The sequence below is a fragment of the Athene cunicularia genome (assembly GCF_003259725.1).
Source record: "Athene cunicularia isolate RWA chromosome 1 unlocalized genomic scaffold, athCun1 chr1_part2, whole genome shotgun sequence".
Lineage (NCBI taxonomy): Eukaryota > Metazoa > Chordata > Aves > Strigiformes > Strigidae > Athene > Athene cunicularia.
In genome coordinates, this window is record NW_020799092.1 from 36884438 (window position 1) to 36911195 (window position 26758).

General features: G+C 34.6%; 1 protein-coding gene across 1 annotated transcript in view; it reads right to left on the bottom strand.

The window, feature by feature from the left end:
* Nucleotides 1-26758, bottom strand: part of LRRIQ1 (leucine rich repeats and IQ motif containing 1) — a 118286-nt gene that overhangs the window by 73496 nt on the left and 18032 nt on the right. Inside the window, exons 11-17 of the mRNA XM_026841039.1 lie at nucleotides 25515-25708; nucleotides 24697-24824; nucleotides 18527-18600; nucleotides 18146-18239; nucleotides 13898-14074; nucleotides 5765-6241; nucleotides 2111-2249 (exon numbers count right to left, since the gene is read on the bottom strand). Coding sequence (XP_026696840.1) covers nucleotides 2111-2249; nucleotides 5765-6241; nucleotides 13898-14074; nucleotides 18146-18239; nucleotides 18527-18600; nucleotides 24697-24824; nucleotides 25515-25708 — 1283 coding nt within the window. The remainder of the gene's footprint in view (nucleotides 1-2110; nucleotides 2250-5764; nucleotides 6242-13897; nucleotides 14075-18145; nucleotides 18240-18526; nucleotides 18601-24696; nucleotides 24825-25514; nucleotides 25709-26758) is intronic.

Here is a 26758-nt window from a genome sequence, read left to right on the forward strand (position 1 = left end):
CGACCTAGGTCAGTTACTCTTTCTTAACTGTCTAAGATCTTTATTTTTTTAAAAAATATTACCAGTAGCCATAATCATATCCAAGAAAAAGGAGCACATTAGGAATCAAGTGCTAAAAAAAGAGGAAGGGTGTTAGGAACACATGCCAAGCCATAGAATCAGATCCAGAAAAACATTTCAAAATTACATAGATGAAATGAAGAAAACTAAGTTCAGGACAGCATTTTTTTCCCCTAATAAGTTTTTGACATCATTATATTCAAGATGCCCTAAGCATTTAAACACCAGGCAAAAAAATTTCCCCTGTCCCGAAAGATGTATTGATGTCCACATTTAATAGCTTTGCAATGAAGATACTAAAACAGGAAGAGTAAATCTCATATTCTGTCTTAACATTTAGCTTTTTAATTTTTAGGAAATTATTGTTTAACTGCATAAATTATTGAAAAAGGTTACTGGTTTTACACACATACTTCCTGATTATTATAAAAATGATAAATTTATTAGAACCACTTTCTTATAATTTCATTGTTGTTATTTTCCCTAAAGATCTTGATAACCATCCACATAAAACATCCTGATATTACTGAGTGACCAAATGACAAATATATTTAATTTAACAAATACAACTAGTTTTTACAAATGCAAAGGAGAAAAGCAATTGTAATGGTATATTAAGAAGGATAAACTGTAAGGCAGTTGTTAACATAGATCTATGAAAGCACCAGGTCAGTGTTCAGTCATGATCAAAAAGAAAAATGATATGTTAGTAGTACTTAAGAAATAAGATGAAAACTGTCTTACTGTACAAACCTGTCTGCCTATGGAATTCAGTTCTAGTCACTTCTTTATAAAATGTTATAATAGAATGAGGTAAAGGTTCAGAGAGGGACAAAACCAGTAAAAGTAGTACAGGGTAATATGAAAAGAGACTAAATAGACTAAACTTTTATTTACAAAAGACTGAATATAAAGGATGGATATAAGAGAGATCTAAAACTCCACAAAATGCACCAGAGATAAATAGGGAAAGACTCTGGTTCTTGTACTAACTTTGAAAATTATCAGGTCTGAAACAAATTAAATACATTTTAATTTGTGAAACTCATCACTTTATTATATAGTAGAGGTCAAATATATAAGGTCAAAAATGTATTAAATAAGTTTACAGAGATCAACTGTTAATATACTAGCTACACACTATATTCCAGAAACAAATTTTAGCTCAACTTTCCAGGTAAGTTACTGCTGTAATACGATTCTGTACTTGTCCTTTTTTTAGTATGTACATTTACTAAACATTTTGCTACTGCCCATTTGTTGAATAGAAACTATCGAATTACTTGTTTTTTCAGTCTGACAATGGAACTTAGGCTCCTAAATCACTTTGTCACTGTTGACATTTTTATAGAAGACTTACAGTATTTAATGTTTTAAAGTTAACTTGAAATCTAAAATCAGTACAGGGTTCATTTGCTTAAAAATGTAGAAAAACCCATGAACCCTGGTAACCTGGCAGGTAAATACTATATCTGATTACCAAACTAAACAGAGCCAAGGCATGAACTTAAACACTTGCACATAATCCATTCTGTTAAACTGTTAGCTCAGTATCTACCACAGGACATCCTAGGCCATGGTCTGTTCCCAATGGCAGTATGGATGAGGCAACCCTGTTTTGATGAGATGGGGGGAGAAAGAAAGAGACGGGTAGGATAGAAGAAATGGGAAGAGTAGTTAGTTGTATAGATATCAGAAATGATGTACCAGTTATGCACTGTCTGTCAGTTTAATAACATAGACATATCTCAGTAAGAACATGGGCATAATATGTCTTAAACATAACAGTATAATTAAATCAAGCAAAACTAATTCAGGGAAATTCTTGGTGAAAAAAAGGAAAATATTTTTATGCTTCTCTAAAACTTTTTGTAAATAAGGCTCTCTTCTAGTAACATCAAGGTTATGCTGATTAAATAAAAATGTTTAATTATGAAACTATTAACAAAATCATAAGCAAAAATAGAGAGAAGATGACAAATACACAAAACTAGTAACATTTTTTTCTTATTAATTTGTAAAATAAGTAAGGAGAATACCATAAACCAACCTGGATTAGTGTGGCAGCTTCATGCTTCTGTCTCAAAGCTTCTATAAACTGATGATTCTCTGTTTTGGTGCAGCCAGTTTTACTGCTGGCATTGCACTGCCGCCAAAGGGACTGGATCACTGATGTTGTCATATGCAGCCTCACAGAGAAATAAGTACCTTTATGAATGCCATACCCTCACCAGTACAAATGGATTATCAGAGCTGCCAAACTATAATCATAAAACATAGCACGATGCATCGGAAGGTTCTGCCATTAAACTGTTAAGAAATTACAATCCAGATGTGACAGATATGTTCAGAAACACTGGAGGATTTTCATATCACATAACTTTGGAAACTCAGTTATCTAAGAGGACTGACCTCTGCTGGGCTCTGTTCCCTGTATATTCACTGGAGTGAAAGGGTCTTCACAAAGGAAGGATTAGGAGCAGAAGTGGTTTAACAGTGACTGAATAAACTATGGGAGGGGTCCACTTATCTGCACTGTCTGTATAAAAAAAAAACCAAAACACTGGAGAATGATGAAAAATGCATGAGAAAAATATCTCCAATGGAGCAGGCAGGAAAAACTGAGAAAGTGCAATTTCACCTTTTGCTTACTTTTACCCTTCAAATTAACACTACTGACCACTGGTTATATGTGTAAGTTTTCTAATTTGCATATTGTTTAACAAGCACTGATTAAAGACTGTTTAGATTTATTCAGTGATTGAGCTTTCTAAATACATGTTCAATTAATTTATACTGATAGAAAAAAAGTTGCCCGGGAAGCTGATGGAGCAGCTCATCCTGAGTACCATCACACAACACATGCGGGACAACCAGATGCTCAGGCCCAGTCAGCATGGGCTTATGAAAGGCAGGTCCTGCTTGACAAACCTGATCTCCTTCTATGACAGGGCGACCTGCTTATTAGATGAGGGAAAGGCTGTGGATGTTGTCTACCTTGACTTTAACAAGGCCTTTGACAACATTTCCCACAGCATTCTCCTGGTGAAACTGGATGCTCACGGCTTGGATGGGCACACTCTTTGCTGGGTAAAAAAATGGCTGGACGACCGGGCCCAAAGAGTTGTGGTGAACGGAGTTAAATCCGGTTGGTGGCTGGTCATGAGTGGTGTCCCCCAGGGTTCAGTTTTGGGGCCACTCCTGTTTAACATCTTTATTGATGATCTAGACAAGGGGATAGAGTGCACCCTCAGTCAGTTTGCAGATGACCCCAAGTTGGGTGGGAGTATTGATCTGCTCGAGGGTAGGGAGGCTCTGCAGAGAGACCTGGACAGGCTGGAGCCATGGGCTGAGCCCAACTGGAGGAGTTTCCATAAGGCCAAATGCCGGGGGCTGCCCTTGGGCCACAACAACCCCCAGCAGCGCTACAGGCTTGGGGAGGAGTGGCTGGAGAGCTGCCAGTCAGAGAGGGACCTGGGGAGGTTGATTGACAGCCGGCTGAACAGGAGCCAGCAGTGTGCCCAGGGGGACAAGAAGGCCAATGGCATCCTGGCTTGTGTCAGCAATAGCGTGGCCAGCAGGGACAGGGAAGGGATCTTACCCCTGTACTCGGTGATGGTGAGGCCGCCCCTTGATTCCTGTGTTCAGTTTTGGGCCCCTCACTACAAAAAGGACATTGAATGACTCGAGCATGTGCAAAGAAGGGCAACAAAGCTGGTGCAGGGTCTGGAGCACAGGTCGTACGGGGAGCGGCTGAGGGAACTGGGGGTGTTTAGTCTGGAGAAGAGGAGGCTGAGGGAAGACCTCATCGCCCTCTACAGCTACCTGAAAGGAGATTGCAGAGAGCTGGGGATGAGTCTCTTTATCCTAGTAACAAGTGATAGGACAAGAGGTAATGGCCTCAGGTTGCACCAGAGAAGGTTTAGACTGGATATTAGGAAGCATTTCTTTCCAGAACGGGTTCTTAGGCATTGGAATGGGCTGTCCAGGGCAGTGGTGGAGTCCCCATCCCTGGAGGTGTTTAAGAGTCATGTTGACATAGTGCTAAGGAATCTGCTGTAGTTGGGAACTGTCAGTGTTAGGTTAATGGTTGGACTAGATGATCTTCAAGGTCTCTTCCTACCTAGATGATTCTGTGATTCTGTGAAGTTTAATGACGGGTCTGCATTATGACTTTACAATCTTGGAATCCTTTTCTCCACAAAATTATCATTTCTGTTCGTAGTAGGTTTAAGAAAAGACATCTAAATTTCCCCCAATCTTTACATATTTTCTTTCTTTGTGCAGTGCATCTATTAAAATAGAGGGGTACTTTTCAGAAAAAAAGCACTTTGGAGGTTAAGCCAGAATTATATTTTATATAATTATATAAATCATATAAACTATAAATTATATTAAATTATAATTAATATTAAATTATATAAATTATATGTTTAATATATTTATTATTTATAAGCTTTGAATGTATAAAAGGCAGTAGCTGAGTTAAAAAAAAACAAACAAACACACACAAAAAAACCCCAAAACCACAAAACACCAAAAAACCCTCTAATGGTTTGTATTCTGCATTGAAGAGAACTTATACAACCAACTTACAGAATACATTTAAAATATTAACTAAAAATTCTAAATGAACTATTTCAGAAATATTTTTCTGAAGCTTTCATCTTCCATAATAGACTACTGTACTCTTACTTTCCACTTCCTGAGAGGTAATGATCAATTCTGTGGTCTTCCTGAATGATAAATTTTATGACAAATTATTAGTGTTTTAAGTACCTGTTAAGCACTACTGCTCATTTACCTAAGTCTAAACAGCATGAAGAAGCACACCTTCCATGCTTGCACTTCATAGTGTTCTCAAGAGATCTATTTTTGAAACTGAATTCTTATGAAATCACAACTGAATTTTTGTATCTTTAGGATAAAAATTTCACTTTCTCTTTTCCCTGACTGTACATCCAGAACCATACAAATCAGCAGCAAATGCATTACAAAGAGTTAATAAACCAGTCTGTTTCATGTCGGATCATATCTGGGGGCACAGAACATGAACTGGCCCCTCACCCCTGCTTCTACTTTTAAGAAGCAGGTTGAGGCATGCTGGAGGAGTACCAAGGGCAGGGCAGGCTGTTAGCTTTTCAGTCATCACAACAGCAGGAGACTGGCCTAAGGTCAAGGGAGTAAGATGGTAGATTTAAGCAACTTTTCCCTGTTGCCTTCTAAATGATACTGAATGTAAATTCTACACAGATGAATCTTGAATGACTGATGAATAGTATAGCATAAAAGCCTTACAATAGTTTGTAGTTTAAACTACCCCAAAATTCCTGCAAACCATCCAGCATTTTCATACCTAACTTTGTATGTGTCATTGAATTTGTGTCATAAATATATTGAAAAAAAAAAAAAAAAGAAGGAAAAGGTAAGAGACCAAGGAAAAGTTTTGAAATTCTCTCGCTATATAGAATTTAAAAAATATTTTAGGTACATACATAACTATATTCTAAAATATCAGCTGACAGAATACCACAAAGGATTGCTGTTATTATGAAAGTCTAGCATGCATCACCTTAGATAACTCTTCATTGTCTAATAAGCTTAAAAATATTGTTATCTTACTACAAGTTCTGTGCTGCTGTTTTGAACAAGAAATCCCCACTCCTATTGCCTATCCATATAGTCTATCTGACATCTGTCTTACCTTTCTGTATCATTCTCAGTGTGCTGAAGATCTCTTCTCATATTACTTGCTGCTATCACTGATTGTTGCAGTGTGAGTTGGGCTGATATGTTATTGTTGCCTTTGTTCTCCCCACTGTAATTAATACAAGATTCAATGTTCTTCTGCTTCTCTCTCTGATACTCTTTATTTTCCTTTTGGTGCACAGGTATGGAGGAGTTAATGAATGTGGCCTGAATATGGCCAGTAGTAATCCATCTTTTGGAAGGATCCAACAAGTCCTGTTTATTTTCTGTCGCACCCATGATAAAGAGGTTATTTTCCTGTAGGCAGCCAGTGGATGTTTGCTTTAAATGACTTTTCAGTGCTTCTGGTCCATCTCTGTCGGTAATGTTTAATTCACCATACTCATGTGCATATCGGTGTTTAATACTAAGTTTCATCAACTGATTAAAATACCAGCATTGTCCTTTTGCAGAATCAATAGAAGAGGCAATTCTGAAAAAAAGACAAAATGTTTTTACTTTTCAGACTGTAAGAATGCTCTTTAAAAATATATATTCCCTCTACTATTTCCTAAACTACCTTGTATTTTCAAGTATCCTTACATGTTTCTATATTCCTATGGTGAATAGTAATTACTCTGACTGAAAGCCAGTTTCAGTATTTATAAATCTTAATTTCATTTTTCTTTTTTTTGGCAGTATTTAAAATATACTTACATATAATAGATTGCTTATTTTACTCTGACTTTTTTGTTTTTTAGTGTTTCAGTCTCTTTGAAATAGGCAGTAGAGCATGCACTTCACTGTTAATTTTCTGTGCAGTTAAGAGTCATATGAAGATGAAAATTTTAGAGGATTTGAGATAATTTTGTTATAAATCTGGTAACAGCCTTAATCAATTTTATCTGGAAACTATGAAAGCTAATATAAAAATAACAGTAGTTTTAAAATTCAGATTAGAACTACAGCAACAAACCCCAAACTTAGAAACTTTTAAGTACAGATATTTGTATCAGTATAAGGAAAGGTGCTAGACTGAAGCAACATTAATCTACAAAGCCTGGCTTTCATTAGTTCTTTGTGTTACACCATCTAAATGATGAGGATGAGTAAGAGCAAATATGAATGAACTGTTACAGATTCAGAAGGCTGTCTATTTGGACAGTGTTTGCTCATCATATTAGGTAGCAGGTACTTTTGGAATCACTAAAACATTTTCCTTCCATAGCACAGATAGATGCAGAGATCTGTAATCTGATGCTATTTTCAGAGGAACACAAAGTCAATGCTAGGCCAGCAATCCAAGAGAAAAAGTAGCAATAAGAACAATTCTCTTGGAAGTCTGCAAAAAATCGGGTCCTAAGATTACAGTTTGAATAACAGAATTTTCCTTCATCATTCCTGAAAGGTGAAGATTTGATAAGGTTTTATTGTGAAAAGACTGTTTACCTATATAACTATTTCCTCTAGTGAAGTTCATCTAAGAACTTTTTAGATTTTTAAGAACACACAGAATCAGATCTTACAAGAGTAAAAAAGATTCCAACTTCTCCTCTGTTAGTGCAACTTCAGTGCTATTGGACAAAATATGAATGGCTAACTTGGAAGCCAAATCCATGCAGGCTAATTACATGACTCACTGTACATTAGCTGGACATTTGATTGACCATTACACAACATTACTCCTACTCCTGTTAATTCGACGAATATGACATTTTCTAAAAATATTTAAATCAATGTATATATTTGCTTAAGGATCTAACAAATTCTAGCTGTCTCCTACTACACAGTAAGAATACTCATTTCTTCAACATGAAATACTTAAAGCATTAATTAAATACCTCAGTTAAATACTTTAAATTAGTTAAAGTATTAAGAAGATAAATTTGGTACAAGATCATTACCAAAGTTCTACAAAACATACTTTGGCAGGAAGACAAAAAAAATATTTTAAAAAGCCCCACAATCAATTCCCACCTTTTGTTTTCTTTTGTTTTCTTTTGTTTTAGTTTTGTTTGGGTTTTTGTTTGCTTGAGGATTAAGATATTTCAGAGAAACCCAGAATGTTTTCTATATTAGACATAATAATCTTCTGTATGAGAAGTATATCCTAAGTATACTTGTTCATTCTCAAAACCCAAAAATGAAACACTGTCACAGTGACCAGAGTAGGATACTTGTGCATCCACTTCTTTGACAGCTGCAGGGGCATCTTGAGCAGCTGTTTCACCCTTCCAGCGGCTATGAATGTGGCAAGCAGAAATGGGAAGGGAGGTTGAAGGCAATTAAAAATTCAGGCAGGGAGTAACTGTGTGTTCACCCGGGACCATGTATTACTTTTTTCATAGAAGCTGCTTTTGGGCAGATTTTCCAAGCAGCGGTTGCAAAATACACTCTTGTCACTGTGGGCATTCATCCTATCTCCCAGCTGACACATTCCCTGGCAATCCACTCTGATCTTGTATGATTTTTAGGCTGCCCTCTGTGTAAAAGTGTCTTTCCTTTTAGGCAGTCAGATCAGTCCAAGTTTCCAGAAATGACAAAGGAAGTTGTAGTAACACCTCAGAGAATTATGAGCAAAGAAGTGGCTTGGAAACTGTATTGGGGTTTCTCCTGCAAAGGTGAAAAAATATTAAGATGGGGCTAGAATGTTAGATGGCAATCAGCTTGGTGGTTCCCTTAATTGAACAGAGATTTCAGACATCTCTGGAGAAAAAAAGAATTATTCAATAAGCTTGGGGTATAGCTATCATATCAATGCACTTCAGCTTTCGCAGTGTCTCAGAAGGACTGTGCTTCTGAAGACAGCTTATTCAAACCACAGAAAGGAAGCTGCTATAATGGAAAATATGCAGGACTGATTTACTTGTTTAATGGAAAAAAACACATATGAGGAAAGAGAGAAGACAAAGTAAGAAATATGACAGTATTAAGACTTCTGATACCACAATATTTCCTTTTCAGTTAATGTAAATTGGTTGTTTGCCATTCAGATTTTTTTGGCATTATAGGTCAAGGGGTCTGGACACACTAACTCTTCTGAATTGCTTCTTGGTTCAGACACAACCAAGGTTTTAAGCATAAACTGACATCTAGACAAAACAAGAAATGGGATCATCCTGATGGAAGCACCAGTACCCATGCTGCCTGGCTGCTTAATATGTAATGAAATGTAGATTAATATGGCAGTCTTGCTACAGAAAAATTTTTATGGTTTCCAGCTTTGACCAGCACATTCCCTCATGTTTAATCGTGACCCACAGCTTTATTTTGATCTTAACAAGTGAAAGTAATTTATGCCATATGTAAATTTTAGCATAGCCACAAACGATGTACTGCTTTTGCAGTGGGAGAAAGGGATAAGCCAGAAAAGAAATGGATCTTTCATAGCAATATAAAAATGTTTCACAAACATATGCTAAGAGCAGAAAGCTACCTGTAGTTTTCTTAACCAAAAAGATACCTCTTAACTTATGCTAGGATTTTTGAGGGACTTCGAGGAAAGATGAAAGCATTACAATCAGATTTAAATCTATTTGGAAATTCAAGTCAGGCATTTAATGACTGCTACAACTTCAGTCCTAAAATCAGTCCACCAAGAGTACCCATCACTGTCTTCTTGGTAAAATTAGACCAAACCCTGCTCAGTTTCATATGCAATGTTTGGAGAGGAAAGAGTAGAGGTGGCGAGGAGCAAATCCCCACTGAAACCACCTGGGAAGTGTAAGGACCCATGCACAGGCTGACTTAACAGATATGGAAAAGGATAAGCTATTCATCCTTAAAGTCCTTTTAGTGGAGTTTAAATCAGCCAAAATGTTGCTACTCGGAAAGTTTAAAGTGGCAGTGGAAGCTTCTTTACAAAGCTGACATATTTTGTACAGAATTCCCTACTGCAATTGCATCTACAATGACTGCCACATTAGTCAAAGAGCATCTTTTTGTCAGAATGAGACAGTAAAAATAGAAAAGTCAGCAGAACAAACCTCTCAGAGGCAAAATGGTCAGTGGACAAACAGATTGGTTCTAATCAGCAATGGCAGTTTTCTCCTGGCCCTTGCAGCTAAATCATAAATAATATTCCATCCCTCTGTGTGCTAGTTAAAATTTTCCTTAATGTCATGTTTTTCCTTTTGCCAGCTCTACTGTGAATTTTATAATTCTGATACATGGAATATTCAAATAGTACACTCCAGTCTTAACCGAGCTTTTGTTTGTAAAGTGTGCTAAAAACTAATTTGTCTTCAGGGAGACTTCCATAAGCATCATTACTGATGTTCAGCTGCAGGTTACAGAAGTCCCTTACAAACACATGAAAGATGTCACCGTTGACATAGTCTCTCCTGCAATATCATTTATGAAATTCCTGTCATTTTCACTGTATTACCTATACAGTATTTATAAAGTCCAGGTTCCACTAGCCAGACATCTGCATATCTGATGACTGAAAGAAAATTACTGCAGCCAAGCTGTCATAGTATTTTTTATACGATTACTGACTACAAGAAATGTAAAGATTATGTGACAGAAAGAATTTATTAGAACAGAGAAATTTAATTTTAAAATACGTTTCATTCTTAAGTATGGCAAGAACAGTGAAATTGCAGGCAGAAACAGCACAGACAATTTAATTGGGCAGCAGTGGTGTATGAAACATGGATTAGGGAAGTAAGCAGTGATTACTTTTGGCAGCTTACATACTTGAGGTCGCACCTACAGGGGCTCATAACTTAGCAAGATGTGAAACAGACAGAATTTTGCTCTATTGTTGGCCTGTTCTTTAGCAATGTCACATTAATTCAGTCAAAGTATTACAGTATGTACATATAATAGCTATGCTGTTAAGGCTTATATACAAACAAGTTTAGAGCTCCTTTTATGAACTACAGTTTTCAACGGTTTTCAAGTCATCCATAAATTGTACTTTTAGACAAAATAAAACATAGGGGGCTTTAATACAGAAGAAAATAATTTTAAGACTAAATTTGATACAAGATTAAAAGATTGTGAATTAATTCTCAAAACCTTAGAAAAGTCCACAACTCTCCCCGTCCCCATCTAAACCACACATTCAGGAAAGATGTTTACATAATTCCTTCTTCCCACTATTGCTTTTCTCAAACACAGAATCACAGAAAAATTCTTAACTGAAGGAATCTCAGGAGTTCTCTAGTCCAACCTTCTACTTCAAAGATGGGTTAGCTCCAAGATCAGACGAGATCACTCAGAGCTTTATCCAGTAAGTTCTTGTAAAGCTCCAAGAACAGAGACTTCACAACCTCTCTGGGCAACCTGGTGCAATTCATCACTGTCTTAACAGTGAAAAGGTATTTTCTTATGTCCAGTTGTACTGGGTTTGGCTAGGATGGAGTTAATTCTCATTATAGCTGCCCATATGGTGCTGTGTTTTAGGTTTGTGACTGAAACTGTATTGATACAACACTAATGCTTTGATGAATGGTGCTTGGAAAGACTCAAGATCTTCTCTGTCCCAGTCAGCAAGTAGGACAGGATGCTGGGAAGGGATACAACCAAGACACCTGACCTAAACTGACCAAAATTATATTCTACACCATATAGCATCATGCTCAGAAATAAAATTTTGGGCGGAGTCTTTCCAAGTTAGACACTCTTAGAGAACAGTTGGGCATCAGACTGCTGGTGGGAGGTGGCGAGTTATTGCTTTGCATCACCTGGTTTGCTTTCTTTTTTTAAAAAAAAATATTTCTTTTTTCTCTTTCCTTCAGAAAAACTGTCTTTATCTCTTTATCTCAGTCCATCGGTTTTTCTTGCTTCTGATCTTCTTATTCTCTCTCCCATCCTGCTTGTGGGGAGAGTAGTGAGCAAACAGTTGGTGGGTAGCTAGTTACTGGGTGGAATCAATTCCTCCCCACCAATCTGAACTTCTCTTGTTTCAGCCTAGGTCCTTGTTGCTCATTCTCCTGTCATGCACCACTGCAAACAGCCTGGCTCTGTCTTCTTGAGCATGTGCTTGAACACCCTGATCATCTTAGGGGCCATGCATCAAACTTGTTCCAGTTTATCTATATCTTTTATATATTGGTGACCCAAAATATGGGGCACAGTATTCTAGGTGTGAGCTCATAAGGGATGAAGAGAGGGAAGTAATAACTCCTCTCAACCTACTGGCTGTGTTCCTGTACATAGAGCCCAGGATGTTCTTAACTTTCTTTGATACCAGGGTACACTGCTGGTTCGCATTGTTTCTTACCTACCAAGATCCAAAGGTCCTTTTCAGTAGAGACATTTCTCAACCAGCCAGTCCCAGTCTGTATTGTTGCAAGACACTCCTTTCAAGATAAAGAACTTTGCATTTTTCCTTGTTGAATTCACAAGGCTCCTGTTGGTCTGCCTCCTCAGCTTGCCTAGGCGCTTCTGAATAGTAGCCCTGCCCTCAGGCATGTAAACAGTTTCCTCCAAATTGTCATCTGCAAGCATGGTAAGTGTGCACCCCATTTCCTGCTCCAGGTCTTTGATGAAGATGTTAAAAGGACAAGTCAGCCTCCAGAAAGTAGCATGAGCCATTAACTACTAATAGTTAATAGATGGTCTGAGCTTGACTACCCAACAAATTTCTTACCTGTCTAGCTGTCCATTCATAGACTATGGTTAAATAAAGCATTATATTTTGTGAATATCATCTTTCCCTCCCATTTTTTACCATCTTGCAGAAATGTATGTGAAAGTTAGGTTCTTAGATTCTACTACACCTCTCTTGCAAGTCATATCCTAATTACATATGGGCATTTTTTTCTGTAAAGGATACTGACAAAACAGGCCCTAAATCTCAGACATAAGAAAACTCTCCACCATAAAGGAGAAGGAGTACTTTTTTTTTTTTTTTTTGCATCTCCTTTTTTCCTTTTAAGAAAAAGAAAGGAAAGAACACTATTTCAAAATGGTAAATAGATTAGGAAGTATCAGCTTCTCACCTGCAAACCAGAAGCCAAAAATCACAGAATTGGAGAAGACATATCTTGAGGGTTTAATGGAGAAATATACGGGTTCTAGGAAACACTTAGACATTACATCTGTCATAAAAAACTGCACTGTATCATTTCTCCCAAACTACTTTCAATCTAATTCTTAACAGAAATCTCTTTTGAAATAAATCTGTTTTGTGAGCTATGAAGATTTTATTGTAGCCTAGTAACAGCCAATAATACATCAATGTAATAACCTGTTAGGTAGTAACAAGACACCATGGATACACGGGCTTATGTGTAAACGCCAAACATCTAGATTCTGAAAAAAAGTGGTACTTTTCCTGAACTAACAAAGTACACATGGAGAAGTTCAGACTAAATTGACAGACGTCACATGCTTCACCTGCTCTGGGATAATGTTCAGTACCTGGAAGGATCAAGGAAATTATTTTTCCAAAATCAGCAGACAAGTTGGATATTAAAAGGACTACAAGGATATTGTGAACCTGATAGGAAATGAAAAGGAACGAACAAAGAAGAAAACATGCAATATTACCAAGTGCAAAAACATGAGAAGTTCGAGCTATTTAGATACTGCAAAGCAAAGATAGCAGGTATGAATGATAAATTACTGTTTGCAATGTCTAAGCTGAAGTCACTGGAGAATTAACCATGGTAATAATGATAAAGGTAGTAAGTATGACAAAATCAAAGACCTGTAAACAGAAAAATCTAATCCACTACTTTAAAAGAGAAGAGTTTAAATCTTCTGCAGTCATTTTGAATGTGAAAAATACAGACATGGAAAACAAATGCAGGAAAAAAGTAGAGTATATTGCACCAACAGCCAAACTAGGTTTGATTAAGCTAAAGCTGGAAATCACATTAATACGATTATATTATTTTCAGTATCACTCTTCTATGTTGTGTGTATGAATTCAATGAACTACTACTAACTGAAGGTTTTGAACTACTTGTTTTCTCAAACTTAAATTAAAAAAAAAAAAAAAGTCAAGGCCCACGTATTTGAATACCTGAATATCTAAAATATTCTTTGCGCTGAAGTCACTGATTCTAATCTCTGATTTAACATGATATATTTCCAGGCAAAAAACTTAAGTAAAATTCAAAAGACACCAAGAACTACACTAAGAATACATGAAAACATATTTCTGAATGCAATTTATATTCACAATACATACATCAGTTCAGCAGCCCTTTTTTTCAGTAGATCATTTTCTTCAATTTGAACTTGACAAAGTTCCAGAAAAGTTCTTAATTCTGATGCTTTGATTCTTTCAGTTGTGGGCAAAGTATGACAGTTTAAGATTTCACCATCAAGAAACTGTAAACTAGGAAGGACCTTAGACAACGAAGCCCTTAGAAAAGAAAAAGTCATTATTAGTTTTACAAAAAAATCCTAATGCTGAAACTCCCATTTTATTGGTATAATCATATAACAAGATGGAACATGATGATAGCTCTCTACATATTTGTATATATTTGTCTTTACTTCATATGTTAATATATTAACTAAAACTTGATTCTTCATAAACAACAGAACTTAGCAAGATTTCTTAATATCTTTGTTGTTATAATGGCCACTAATGAAATACTGACCCCAGGGAGGTCAATGCAAACATTCTCAATCCACCACAGCCAGCATTTTACCTACTTAAACAATAACAGGAAAATCTGACACACTTGTACATAGACACCTGTAATGCATTTCATTAGTAGGCAACACAGCAAACTAAGATTTGGATTAAGATACAGCACTGATTTTGTTGACCCATTGAAATGTTTAGATTTAAAAATTGCACAGAATACTAAACATTGTCAGTCTTACTCCCTTTACCACTTCCATGTACCACATAAAGCAATATGATATTCAGTATGACTGACAGGAAAAAAAATTACTTTTGAAATATTGAATTTGGTCAGTGAAAGAGATGACAGTAGAGATGACATTGCCTTGCTATTAAAAAGACAGTTGAGCCACTGATGCAAGAAAAAATATGAGTGAGAAACTTATCTACCAACTTAAAAAACCAGTATCATCAGTGCTCTCTCTTCTAGGCTATTGTGAAATATAATCTAGTACTGCAATCTTGTTTCACCTATTTCTTATACCTGACCAAATTAGTTGAAAGTTGTAAAACTGCAAAATAATTTAAATCAATACATCGACACTCAGTATTTTCATTGTTAGTTTTTAAGTAACATTTAAGAACTTTTGAAAGAATACTTATTGCAGGCTGTAAGTCCACTTACTATTAAAATAAATACTGTTTGCAAAATTTTAGAACTCACTGTCTATTCACTGTGAAGGTAAAGAACTATTTCTCAGCTCAGACAATATACACTGTTTAAAATCAGAGAAGGTTGCTATGAATGAGTTAGAATATTCCAAAATGTATCTCAATAGAACAGAATATTAGGTTTTTTACAAATAAAAAATCTTGCTTCTCTAGTGCCCATTAATGTAAGAATAACATGTCTGAAATACATTTGGAATAAAAAAATGGGTTTAGATAGAGAGTCCCTGAACACATAGAGAGCAATCACCAAAGCTGATATTGAATAGCGATACTTCAAAAAAGTGTCGTTCATTGATGCTGGAAGTATCGTGTCTTAGAGCTATGGGATCTCAACACTAGTTTTTCCAGCTGGGTTTCTCCTGGTGACGAGCTGAGTCAATATTTCATTTAGTGAAAACTTCCTGGTGAATATTCTGTCACTTAAGAGGCTCTATTAATCATTACAGCATTGAAACACATTCCCCTAGGAGTGCTCAGACTGATCCCAGGGTTTAATTTTTAAAAAGCAGTTTCTTACTACTTCACTTTTGTTGGTGTTATCACTGGCTGGACATGAAAGTACAAAACTGATTGGGAAATTTTACAACTAATTCCTTTGTTGGTATCAAGAGGTTATGTAAAGTTCACTGGAACATATTGCCTGAAGTTATGGTCAATGCTGTATTCAGCAAATCCATATTTTATAGTATCCCATACTTTAAATCCTTTAGACAAATGAATCTCTTGTCTAATCATAAAAGCTATACTGGGTCAAGCAATCGAAAGTGTCAGTTCTTATAGTTAAATTGGAATTCAGAAAGCTTTTCCCCTCCAGGTTAAAAGTGAAATAACAGTTAGTTCTGTAAAACAGTGGGAATTAAAACAATGCAAATGGGAATTTAAAATATTGTCACAGTCACTGAATTTTATTCACAAAATTACCTACAGGGATCATGGGAGTGAAAATAAGTCTATTCATTAAAAAACAAATAAACCAACCAAGAATGTATTTGTACCATTATCTTTTAAACTATTCAAACATTTCCAACTGAAAGTTTCAAATAGTATTTTTTCCAGTGGAATACTAATTATAAATTTGTATAAAAATCTTCTAATGAAAGATACACATATAAGGGTGGTTTTGGTTTTGTTTTTTTCTCTTAATATATCATATACTCCAAACTTTGCTGTTGTTCCACTAGGCAATCTAATGTAGTGAATTTGAACATAATTTATCTAAAGACATTTTTTGCATAACATTGAAGTGTAAAGCCTCAACCTTTAACTGACTTGAAGTTAGACAAGGAGCAATTTTGGTCATTCTTTAAAATTGCCAAGCTTAAAAATATAATAATATTTTTCTAATAAAAAATCTCAGTCACCTGTTTTAATTACATCCAAAATGAAAGTCCAACTGTTGTGTCTCATTTCATTTCCTTAGACATTTTATTATATTAACAAATTCCTAGTTAAATACTTGATTTCCTTAGCTGAAAGAATTGGTCATGATTTCAGTTATTACTAACTAAAGGCTTCTTTTTACATTTAACAGCATTATAGTGGGAGTTCACTCAAAGACACTGAACTATTTCAACACACGTATTCTGGAACATCAACTAAAAGTCTAAAATTTCATTTCCAACTTATTCTGCTCTTGAAGGCCTCTAGGCTAGAAAGTATTAATTCTAAGGAAGATGAAATAAAACTTCACATTAAATTAACAGCATTACTGTACTTTTGCTGAGCAATTCTCTCAGTTTTAAGTCTTGATGGCATTGGCCCATGTACCGTGTTTCAGGCCACAGAATTCTCAAGAAATGAGGACACTTCTATTAAAATACAAAATACAAAACCCTATTAATGTACAATTTTATTCATATGGTTTACAAATACAATCCCATCACAGCTACTCATTTCAGGGTACAATTTCATTTCATATGTGAAGTTTCCTTTCTACCCTATCTAGCTTTTATGTATATGTATATATATATATATATATATATATATATATAAATACTCTCTAAGACCAGCCCTTTAAATATTTTTCACATTATTATTTTGGTAATATACATCATTGGAGGGCAAAGAACAGCATTAGCTTTATATCTGTGTCTTTCATAGCTCATAAGAGCTATTAAATTTTGGTGTAAAGATAAGGAATTCTCAGAACAAGAAAAAAGTCCACTTCAATTCCTAAGGAAGAATCACCCACTCATTCTGACTTTTTAATCTAATTTTTTTTTTCCTTAAAAGATCCTAAGCCAAGGATTCCTTAATACATTTATTACAGACACCACACTTTCTCTATCCATGTGCAGTGTGAACCTGTCACAGAAGCAAGACTGTTAAGCAGTGAATGGATGAAGTGATGGAAAGGAGTAAGTAAAATTTAAGAGAAGAAAAAGACAGTAAAGCAGAAAGAGAAACACTTTAAGAAGATATGTGATAGACAGAAACTGATGGTTCTGAGACAGACAAGTAAGCGGTGTAGGAATATTAATAATCAGAGAAAAAAAAAAGTTTGAAACAGTGCAGATGAAAGATAAGGAGAAAAAAAGGCCATGTCTTTGTGCAGAAGTTTTAACGAAATATAAAAAAGGGTAATAAAGGTCAAACAAAACCTCAGTCAGAAAGTTAAAGTTACCAAAGGTGTTAAACTTGTCAGTAAAGAGGAACAACGAGAATTCATGCCAAAAAAGATCTTGTGATCAGTGGGCAAGGAAGCAGTTACAAATAAACAGCAAAAGAAGGCCTATATAATCTTTATAAATTTTGTATTTGCCTAAAGAAATTATCACAAAGAAAAATGCTTATTTGGGGTAACAGTTATACAACTTAGAGAGACCACTGTTGAGTTTTAGTACAAACTGCTTCTTATTAAGGTTCTAGTCAAGCATCAAGATTTTTCTTTAAACAAAACTACAAACTGGAATTCCTCAAAAATAAAGATCACAGAATTGAATTTTATTTGTTATTTTCATAAAATTATCTTCCAGTTTTTGGTAGCATTCATACCTCATTTCTATTGTTTAACTACCATACATACACCAAGTCTTCTGGCTGATTTTGATTGATGAGCAAGATGCATATACACCCAGGTTTTGGCTGATTTTGATTTTTTTGATTTAGCAAATTAATTCATTTTCTTACCTCCAATTCCTTTCTTGGACAAGAGGATTTCCACTGAGTGACAACTCCCTTAGTTTATGACAGCCACTTAACCATGTAATGACACCTTTAAGGTCTATATTGTAGTAGAAAAGAAAATTTAATATAAATTTGAATTCACAACCATATTATTTCTCATAAAATCTTACATGGAAGTAAAATGTACCAAAATCATGAAGTACGACAAGCAATTCTGCTATCTATATAGTTATAATCAGTGTAACATCCATACTTAGAAAGTATTTATGTTTTCTATGTAAATGTTACCTGTAAATAAATGAGAACAATCAAATGCAAATAAGTTTATAATTTAATTAAAAAGTTCTTGTTTGAATGCAGTTTTATGTATTTTATACAACCCACCTGACAAGCAGTTATTTTTGACATCCAGCTTTTCCAAAGATACAAATGAATTTAAAGGTACAAGCTCAGTTAATCTAAGAACAAAAGAGAAGAAGTTTTTTTCAACTAAATAAACCAGCAGTTCATAAGAGAAAGTCAACAGTATCTTCTACAGATATGACAATTTACTTATTTTCATAAGAAAATACTCATTTAGCTATCCAAGGTGCTAGAACTAATTACTGAAATTTTAACTTGAAAGCATTTCTTAGTCTTCTCAGTAGCTCAGTTTTTAATATTTACTCATCAATGTTTTGTTTTATCTGGCAAATATTTCATTCTGTTTCTTGCATTTAGTGCTGAGGATCTAAAGTCTTGAAAAATTTACACAACTCAGTTGGCTTTTCTTGAGGCACCATAACTAGAATGAAACTAACAGAAGACCCTGATTCTGGAGAACAAATAAAATCTACATTTTCTCTTTCTTCTTCATACATTTCTCATTGCTCAAACTTCTTGGTTCTGTTCTCCACTCAGTATATTACATCCTAGATCCTAAAACTAACATAATCATCGTCACAGTTGTATTTCTTAACAGGTCAAGGCTGCACTGTCCTTCAATATATTTTTAGTGCTTCCTCTCTGTTTCTACTTCTGTAAGACAGTGACAAATAGGTGCCTATTATACAGACAGTTATGGAATTGTTCTTACTGCATATCAGAGCTTTTCTTGTGCAACAAAGCAACGAAGCAATAGCACAGCCATGACAAAATTCTTATTTGTAATACTGAAGAGTAAATGTAAGGACACTGAGCTGACATTCATCTGTATTATGGACTGTAAGACATGTATTATCACTACTATTAAAACATTACTGTCTAGTGTTATTCAAGTTTCTTTACTTACAAACTTCCATTAGTGCAAGTAAGAAAGACTGTTGAATGGTTTGGTCAGCTGCCAGGCTATTTCCAAGTATTACTTTTCAGATTAAAGTTTATTTAGTTTTATTTTAAATATGAAAGAGGGAGGAAAAAATAAAATCAAGATACAAAAAACCCCCAGTCTTTAATAAAAATTAGTATGTTTATGTATAAGCACATACTAAATCAACTACATATTTTTTTAAAAAAATACACGTTTAGGTAACTTGTTTCATGTCTGTAAGGACAAGGCCTAAGTATAATGAGAAAATGGTAACACCAATAGCAATGTGTGTTTCACTTTGTGACTGCTAATTTTCATGGAAAGCAGTATTTTCTGAGGGTTATAGTGCCTTTGAAAGCTATAAATCATAATTCTTATGGTCAGAAACAAGTCCATGCAAAAAACCAAAACCCACTCCACAAATTTACAACTGGTCAGAGCCAAAAATGGTTATTTGCTGCTGAAATGTGTTTCCAGCATAGGCACTACCAATAAAAGTCAGAGCTGGATTTAACTTTGGTACACAAATTCTGGATCAAATGTTGGCTGTAATCTCTTTAATCTTACTGAAAATTTGACCATATGCAAAAGAGAAAAAAAATAATTTCTACATTCAGTTGGCAAGTATTTCTACATGACAATGTAATAATTCAGAGAAACAGATATAAAGCCAATTGAGTATGTGTTGCTATACTTCTATATCTTTCTCAAACGATATTGTAAAGTTGTCCTGGTTCTAGTTCTATTTAGTTCTATTACCTCCCTGCCAGTCTTTATGCAATCAAATAATTATGAAGTATTAACTGTAAAAAGCATTAAGCCTTATATGTAGATCTGTACATAGTACATGTCAGCATTTTAGGTTCTTGTTAGGTTCAGTCAACAGTACACAAATATATTTAATATTTGTAGCAAATATCACCACAGATATTAGTGGCTAACTGTATGGCTGTAAAGACTGAAAACCCATGATTCAGATTCTAGATTCACATATTGAGAAATATCCAGGAAAATAAATGTATTTTGCACAAGGGACAAAAGATAATGCAGTATTATCTTATTTATACTGAGTGAGTTCTCTGGATCTTTCTCAGTATATGCTGTGGTAACTTAGAAATGGTCTACTGGACTCTCCCTGTCTGCTGTTGGCATTATGAGAGTTAAAAAGTTTCCCAGTCATTCTATAGCTTTCCCTTTACTGACATTCTTTGTTAAATTTTTTCCTAAGAAAATTCAAACCAGAAAGACAAAGGACATTACTGAAAACTTAATACTACTTGACCTTGTCACATTAGCCCTGGGCATAAGAGAGATATAAATTACAAAGAAGACACAAAAGTAAAAGATATTCACAAAAAAGCAAGCTAGAGCTTCCTCTTTCTGCTCCCATTTAAGGATGTAACAGGACAGAGATAGTCATAGATTTAAGAGACTAGAATAGTTGCAAGCATGCATCAGAGAAAATAAAGATTGCTTTTCCAAACACAAACAGAAGTCACTGGTCAGGATGGTCCAAATCCTGCCATGCATCTGCTTTTCCTCTGAAAAATTATCATTGATGTTAACAAGAGGTTAGCAGGAAGGAGGGCATAATAATTAAAAATATATTTATACTGATCTAGATCTTTAAATAAAGCCCATATTTCTTTTCCATTCTTTAAAAATAAAAATATATTAGTTTGAAATATTCACTGTATTTATAAGTAATAATTAAATATAATGTAGGAAATGTCAGCCACTTGTTTCTTGACTACTCTATCAGGCAGTACTTCAACAGTATTGCCCATGGTGCCACACACTTAGAGATAAACTTATCATCAGCAAAGAATTATTGAAAGTGATCAAAAAAATCTAGACTGGTAAGGATGGGATGGGGGAAACCACTATAAATAAGTATATCTTTTGCATGACTGACTTATTTCAACATTCAATGACATTTAGATTTATTATGAAGACTCTGGAAAAGTGCTCAAATTCTCAAAACATGATGGCTTGCAACAACAGTGAGTTCAACTCCTACATCTGAGATATTCGGTTAAACACAGATACCACATATATTTATGCAGGGAGAGCAATATTTACCAAGAAAAAATTGAGCTGACTTTTTAGCATTTCTATTTTAAGCCTTTTAGGAAGGGCATGCATCTAGTTGCAAAAACATGGGAGCAACACGTTCACAAAGAATTTGATTCTGGCCAAAGAGTTTCCCCCCAAAAAAAGGAATTTTTGCAGATGACTGCATTCTTTAGATATTAAATTTTTATCTATCACACTTAGTTTATCTTAACGAAAAACAAGAGATAGCAGAAAAATAAGTTTGGCATATTAATGTCATATTAAAGCAAATTTTAAGAGGGATATATTTGTCTATTTTGAAGTTGGTGGGGGGGGAGGGAAACAGTAATGTCTACCTGAATAGCAGATTGATTTAGTGTCTCACTGTAAAACTTCTAAATGAAAAAGACATTGACAAGTAAGCTACAGAATTAAGTGGGACTGCATGTAAATATAAATACCATATGAACTCTTAACACATATTAAATATGCATTAATTTCAGTCCCAGGGGCAGGGCTTTTCTCTCCTACACTTAAGTCTTTATCCACAAGAGAAGAAAAGAGAAAATGTGCCTTTTTAAAACTAACTTAACAATTGTGTTCTCCAGCTGCTATAAAATAGAGCACAGATATTCATAGTCCCAGTTCAGCAGTAACCAAGTCAAGAGGATATTCATCACTGGCTTTGGTGAACTGTACATTGACGAAGTATATGCTTTGTATGTGAAAGCCACAATATAACACTTAATAAAAACAGTAGTGGTGAAATAACTGCCATTTTTATATTTGAGGGAGTTAATCACTACCTCTTATAATTCTTCATTGCTAGATTGTAGGTTTAAAACAATTTTTGGAGTTTTATCTTTGGCAATTTCTGGTTTATGATACAGACAAAGCATCTCAGGAATAAAAAAATCCTGTAAATTACTGTAAGAATTTTCTTTTCACAGTGCTTCACTTTTAGAAAGAATACAGAGTCACAGCATTACCATTATATTGGCTTCCTGCAATCAGTGAAAAGGAAATGGCACTCAGTGCACACTTGAAAAAAATTCACAAAATTGCACTAGCTGTAGGATAAAAGTAAAGAAACAGCTTTTCTTTCAACAGCTTACTCCATTACATTCACTGTTTCTATAGAACATCGAGTTACTTATGCTATGGCACACACATATGGAGCTGCTTATAAGTGTACATAATGTGAGTGTAACAGAGTAGGCTACTGAAATGCCAGGAATTTTGAGGATTTTAATATGCATTTAAGGCTATCTTGTCCTGTTTGTCACAAAGACTTTGGATAAGCTATAGATACATCAAGGAAAGAAAGATAATTGTTTGGGGAGGAGATGTGTGTTTATTTTCAGCACATCCAGTTTGCTGATGCAAAAATATGTGCTTTCTCCCAGTCCAGCAGAAGAAACTCAGTGGACCAAATACTGCATCTCAGCTTGGCCACTAGAAAACCAGAATAAGCATTATAATAGACATTAAAAACTGTAAGATCATGGCATATGCAAGTGACATAAGGTACATCTACACAGCCAGACAAGCACAGTCTAGGTCCAGAGTCTGCATTCAACCTATGTCTGAGACTGTGCTCCTGTTTGTTCTCTTCCTAACAAGCACATGAGACCTTTAAACAGTTTTGCAGACTTTTTTATTACACACACCATAGCTACATCTTAATGTTAACAGAAAAACAAACCAGAAGAAGAGGAGGAAAATAAAAGAAGATAGATCCACTTTACTGTGTTCCACAAAGAGCTGAACAGGACAAGAGAAAAAAAAAAAAGGGCAAAAAGCATAGAACATGAATTAAATCAATACATGTGATTCAGAGTCTAACACTCAAAAAATAATTCTCTGTTTAATCACAGGCAGGAAGCACTTTCTCCAGACTCCAGAAGAATTAATAAAAGAACTAAAAAAAGTCTAAAAGCCCAGAAACTTAAAAGATTAGATTCTGTAAATATAGCTAGTTGTTATACTTACATCCAAGAGTTTAACATGCATATTATTTCATTAGAGATGCTATAAAAATAATCTGAAAAGTTATATAAAAATATAGGTTGTATATACTAAAATAATATTAATTTTGCATGAAGGACATGCCTTATTATAACAGGACTCAGTCTTACAGATCTTTTCTCCAACAGGCTCACAGTTACAGTTGACTGCTGAACTAAATGTCACATAGGATGGGATTCATCTGTTCAAATGCAGACACCTACATATGAATGGTCATTTTGACTCTGTTAATAGTCAATGAAGATGAACAGGCACTTGTAGGGAATGATTAGTCTCAAGCAAAAAGCTAAAAATGGCAGATGAATCACACGCTAAAAGCATCTCCACTAACAGGAGAGTCAAGTGATTAGTTCAGAGGGTATGTTCTGTATATTGTGTGTAACAGAGAATATTCTATTTGACTAGTTGAGATTAATCTTGTTCAGAGCAAAATGGTCATAGTATAGAAAAATAATTTATATTAATTTAAAATTAATTTTACTAACACATTGTAAATTATAATAATTTTTCCTTATTTTTTTAAGAGAATTTAAATGGAAGAAAAGGGGATGGGAGTGGGGAAATAAAAATTTTGATTCCTGAATATCTGGTCAGGTTGTAGCGATTATCTTAGAAAACTAAAAATAATTACAGAGTACTTGAGTGCGTGATCTAGTTTTATGCTGCTTCTGTTGATCCTTCTTTTTTATTTTATACCTTTCAAACTGAACCATAAGACTGAAAAATTAAAGCAAATATGCTTGTTTTGGAGGGCATTAACATGTGTATGTAAAATAAAAAACGTTCTCATTTCTCCTTTTTAGCTCCAGTAGTTGCACTTAACATAGCCTTCAAAGTCTGTTTTGAATAAGCTATCTGTGAAATATGAAGTTTGACAGATGTACTCTAGAAACAATTGCTAAAGAAAGGAAAAAAAAGAAACACCATGGTTTTAATAATGCTCAGTGATCAAAAATTATTTTCATATAACATCTAATAGAAAAAATTACTTTTCATATTTAATGCTGTTTCAAATTTTCTTAGCTAAAGGTAGCCAATGTCATTTCTTGTCACCCACATATTTTCAAAGAATATCTGGAACAGATAGCGATATTTTCACCATACTGAGAATGATACTTTTCAGATAAGTGTTAGTAAATTCCTCTGCAACAGTTTTGTAAGTGGGAGAATGTTTCCTGCTTACCTATTTTGACACAGCAAAAGAATCTGCAATAGAGGCAACCAATACAAAGGAAGCATTCTCACAGCAGAAATGCTATTGTCATCCAAATATAATTCTCTTAAGAGAACATGATTTTCCAGTCTCGGAAACTAATAGAAAAGAGATGTTTATTTAAAATTAGTATAAATTAGAGAAACAACAGTGGAATGCTTACCATATGCTTTTCATAAATCATTACTAAATACAAGCAAAAACCACATTTTGGATATATGTATCAGTTCCTTATTATGTATGTACCAGTTGTCACACAAAATTTTTACATATCAGGTGGTAAGTATTTTTTAAAGTCTTCTACCTAGTCTGAATAGTCAATATAAATTAAAAAAAAAAATAGCCAAGAGCACAAAACCCACAGTCTTACTGTTTTATTCATGCAGTTATTTGCTGCTTATCGACAATGTTTTTTCTCTCTCAGATTCATATGAGAATCATTATCAGTAAATATGACTAAGTGTACTATTTTAAATGCTGCAGCACAAACTTCAGCTTTTGAAGGATCAGTATACATCAAACCAGGCTGTACTATTACTTGTACATAATGATAATAATATTTTGTTACATTTTAAACAAAGAATCAACATCATATAATACAAACTTAAGGCTAGATGTTATAAACAAAGAAGGGAAATATAATTACTTAGAGGCCAATTTTTCAAGGGGAAAAAAAAAGCCTACCTAAGAGCATGAAACACCCCACAGCAAAGCACATGATCAGCATTCTGAAAAATATGACTGTTAACAAAGATGTATACACAACAGTCACCGAATTCAGTTTTTACCTCCTGGAGGTTATTGCCTTGCAACTTCAGAATCTGAAGTAGGCCACAATTCTCAATGCCTTCAACTTGTGTGAGATGATTAAAAGAGCAGTCTAGGTGAATAAGAGTAGGTGCCTCCCTAAGACCTTTTGTGCTGATTAAATGATTATGGTCCATAATTAATTGCTGAAGACTTTTCAACGACTCCAGACCACCTGAAAATGAAAGATTTTAGCTGAATTAAGCCATAAGGAAATAAAAACCTGTTGGTTTTCAAGTACTAAGAAAACTCTGACCTTTCAATATATTTACATTATCTATAGTAAACAAGTAATATTAGTCCTGTAAAAAGTTTTTAAAATAATTACTGTATTTTAACCCTATCAAATGCGCAGTTCACAAATTTCTCATCCTGTGAACCAAACGGTAACAGTTCATAACCCCTTTAACACTTTTGTTGAAACAGAACATCCTTTTAGTGATAAACTACACTTACTATGCTTTAAATCCTTTATAACTGCTACTCAGAACCTAAGGGCTCTGTGAAATGTTAACAGCCCTCTTAAAATCAACCATCATAATGGACACACTATTTACGTTTAAAAGTTAATTATTTCATTTTTGAAAGGGGTGTTAAGTTATCAGCAAGGTGAGAACAAGTTGTATTAAAACTTAGGCCAGCACCATCTGTATTATTTAAGAGCATCTTGTTTAAAGAATTACGTCATAAAATATTTTTAATGAAGAAATTTATAAAGAAAATTTAGTGCCTTTAAGTATAAAGCTATATATCTATAGCTGTTATACTCTGAACAAACTAACTCCTGCCAACTAGTGTAAAGAGCAAGAATGTGTGCTATCTCTACCCCAAAAAAAATGCAAAGTAGGAGATTCCTGTCAGCATCTGTTTCTTTCACAGAATTTTTCCCAAATCATCCTCTTATGATGGCAAAAATCACACTGTCTCTTCATGGTTTTACACATGCCAGATGTTCTCCTATTGCACTGATGAATCTGACTTTGCTACAGGTCCAAGCAGTTTTTCTGTATCTGTGTAGTAAAAATCCTTTGACAGGACACCCTTTACAAAACATATAAAATAAGGAATTTCTGAATTTTCTTATCTTTTGTGTATTCTTCACAGGATTATTTGAGGTAATATTTTGTCTCATCTTTATGTCACCCAAAACTTCCCCAGCTCCCAAAAGTAAGTTGGGCGAGCTTTACAGAGGTGAATGTCTTTGTGATTGTCCTCCGAGAACAAA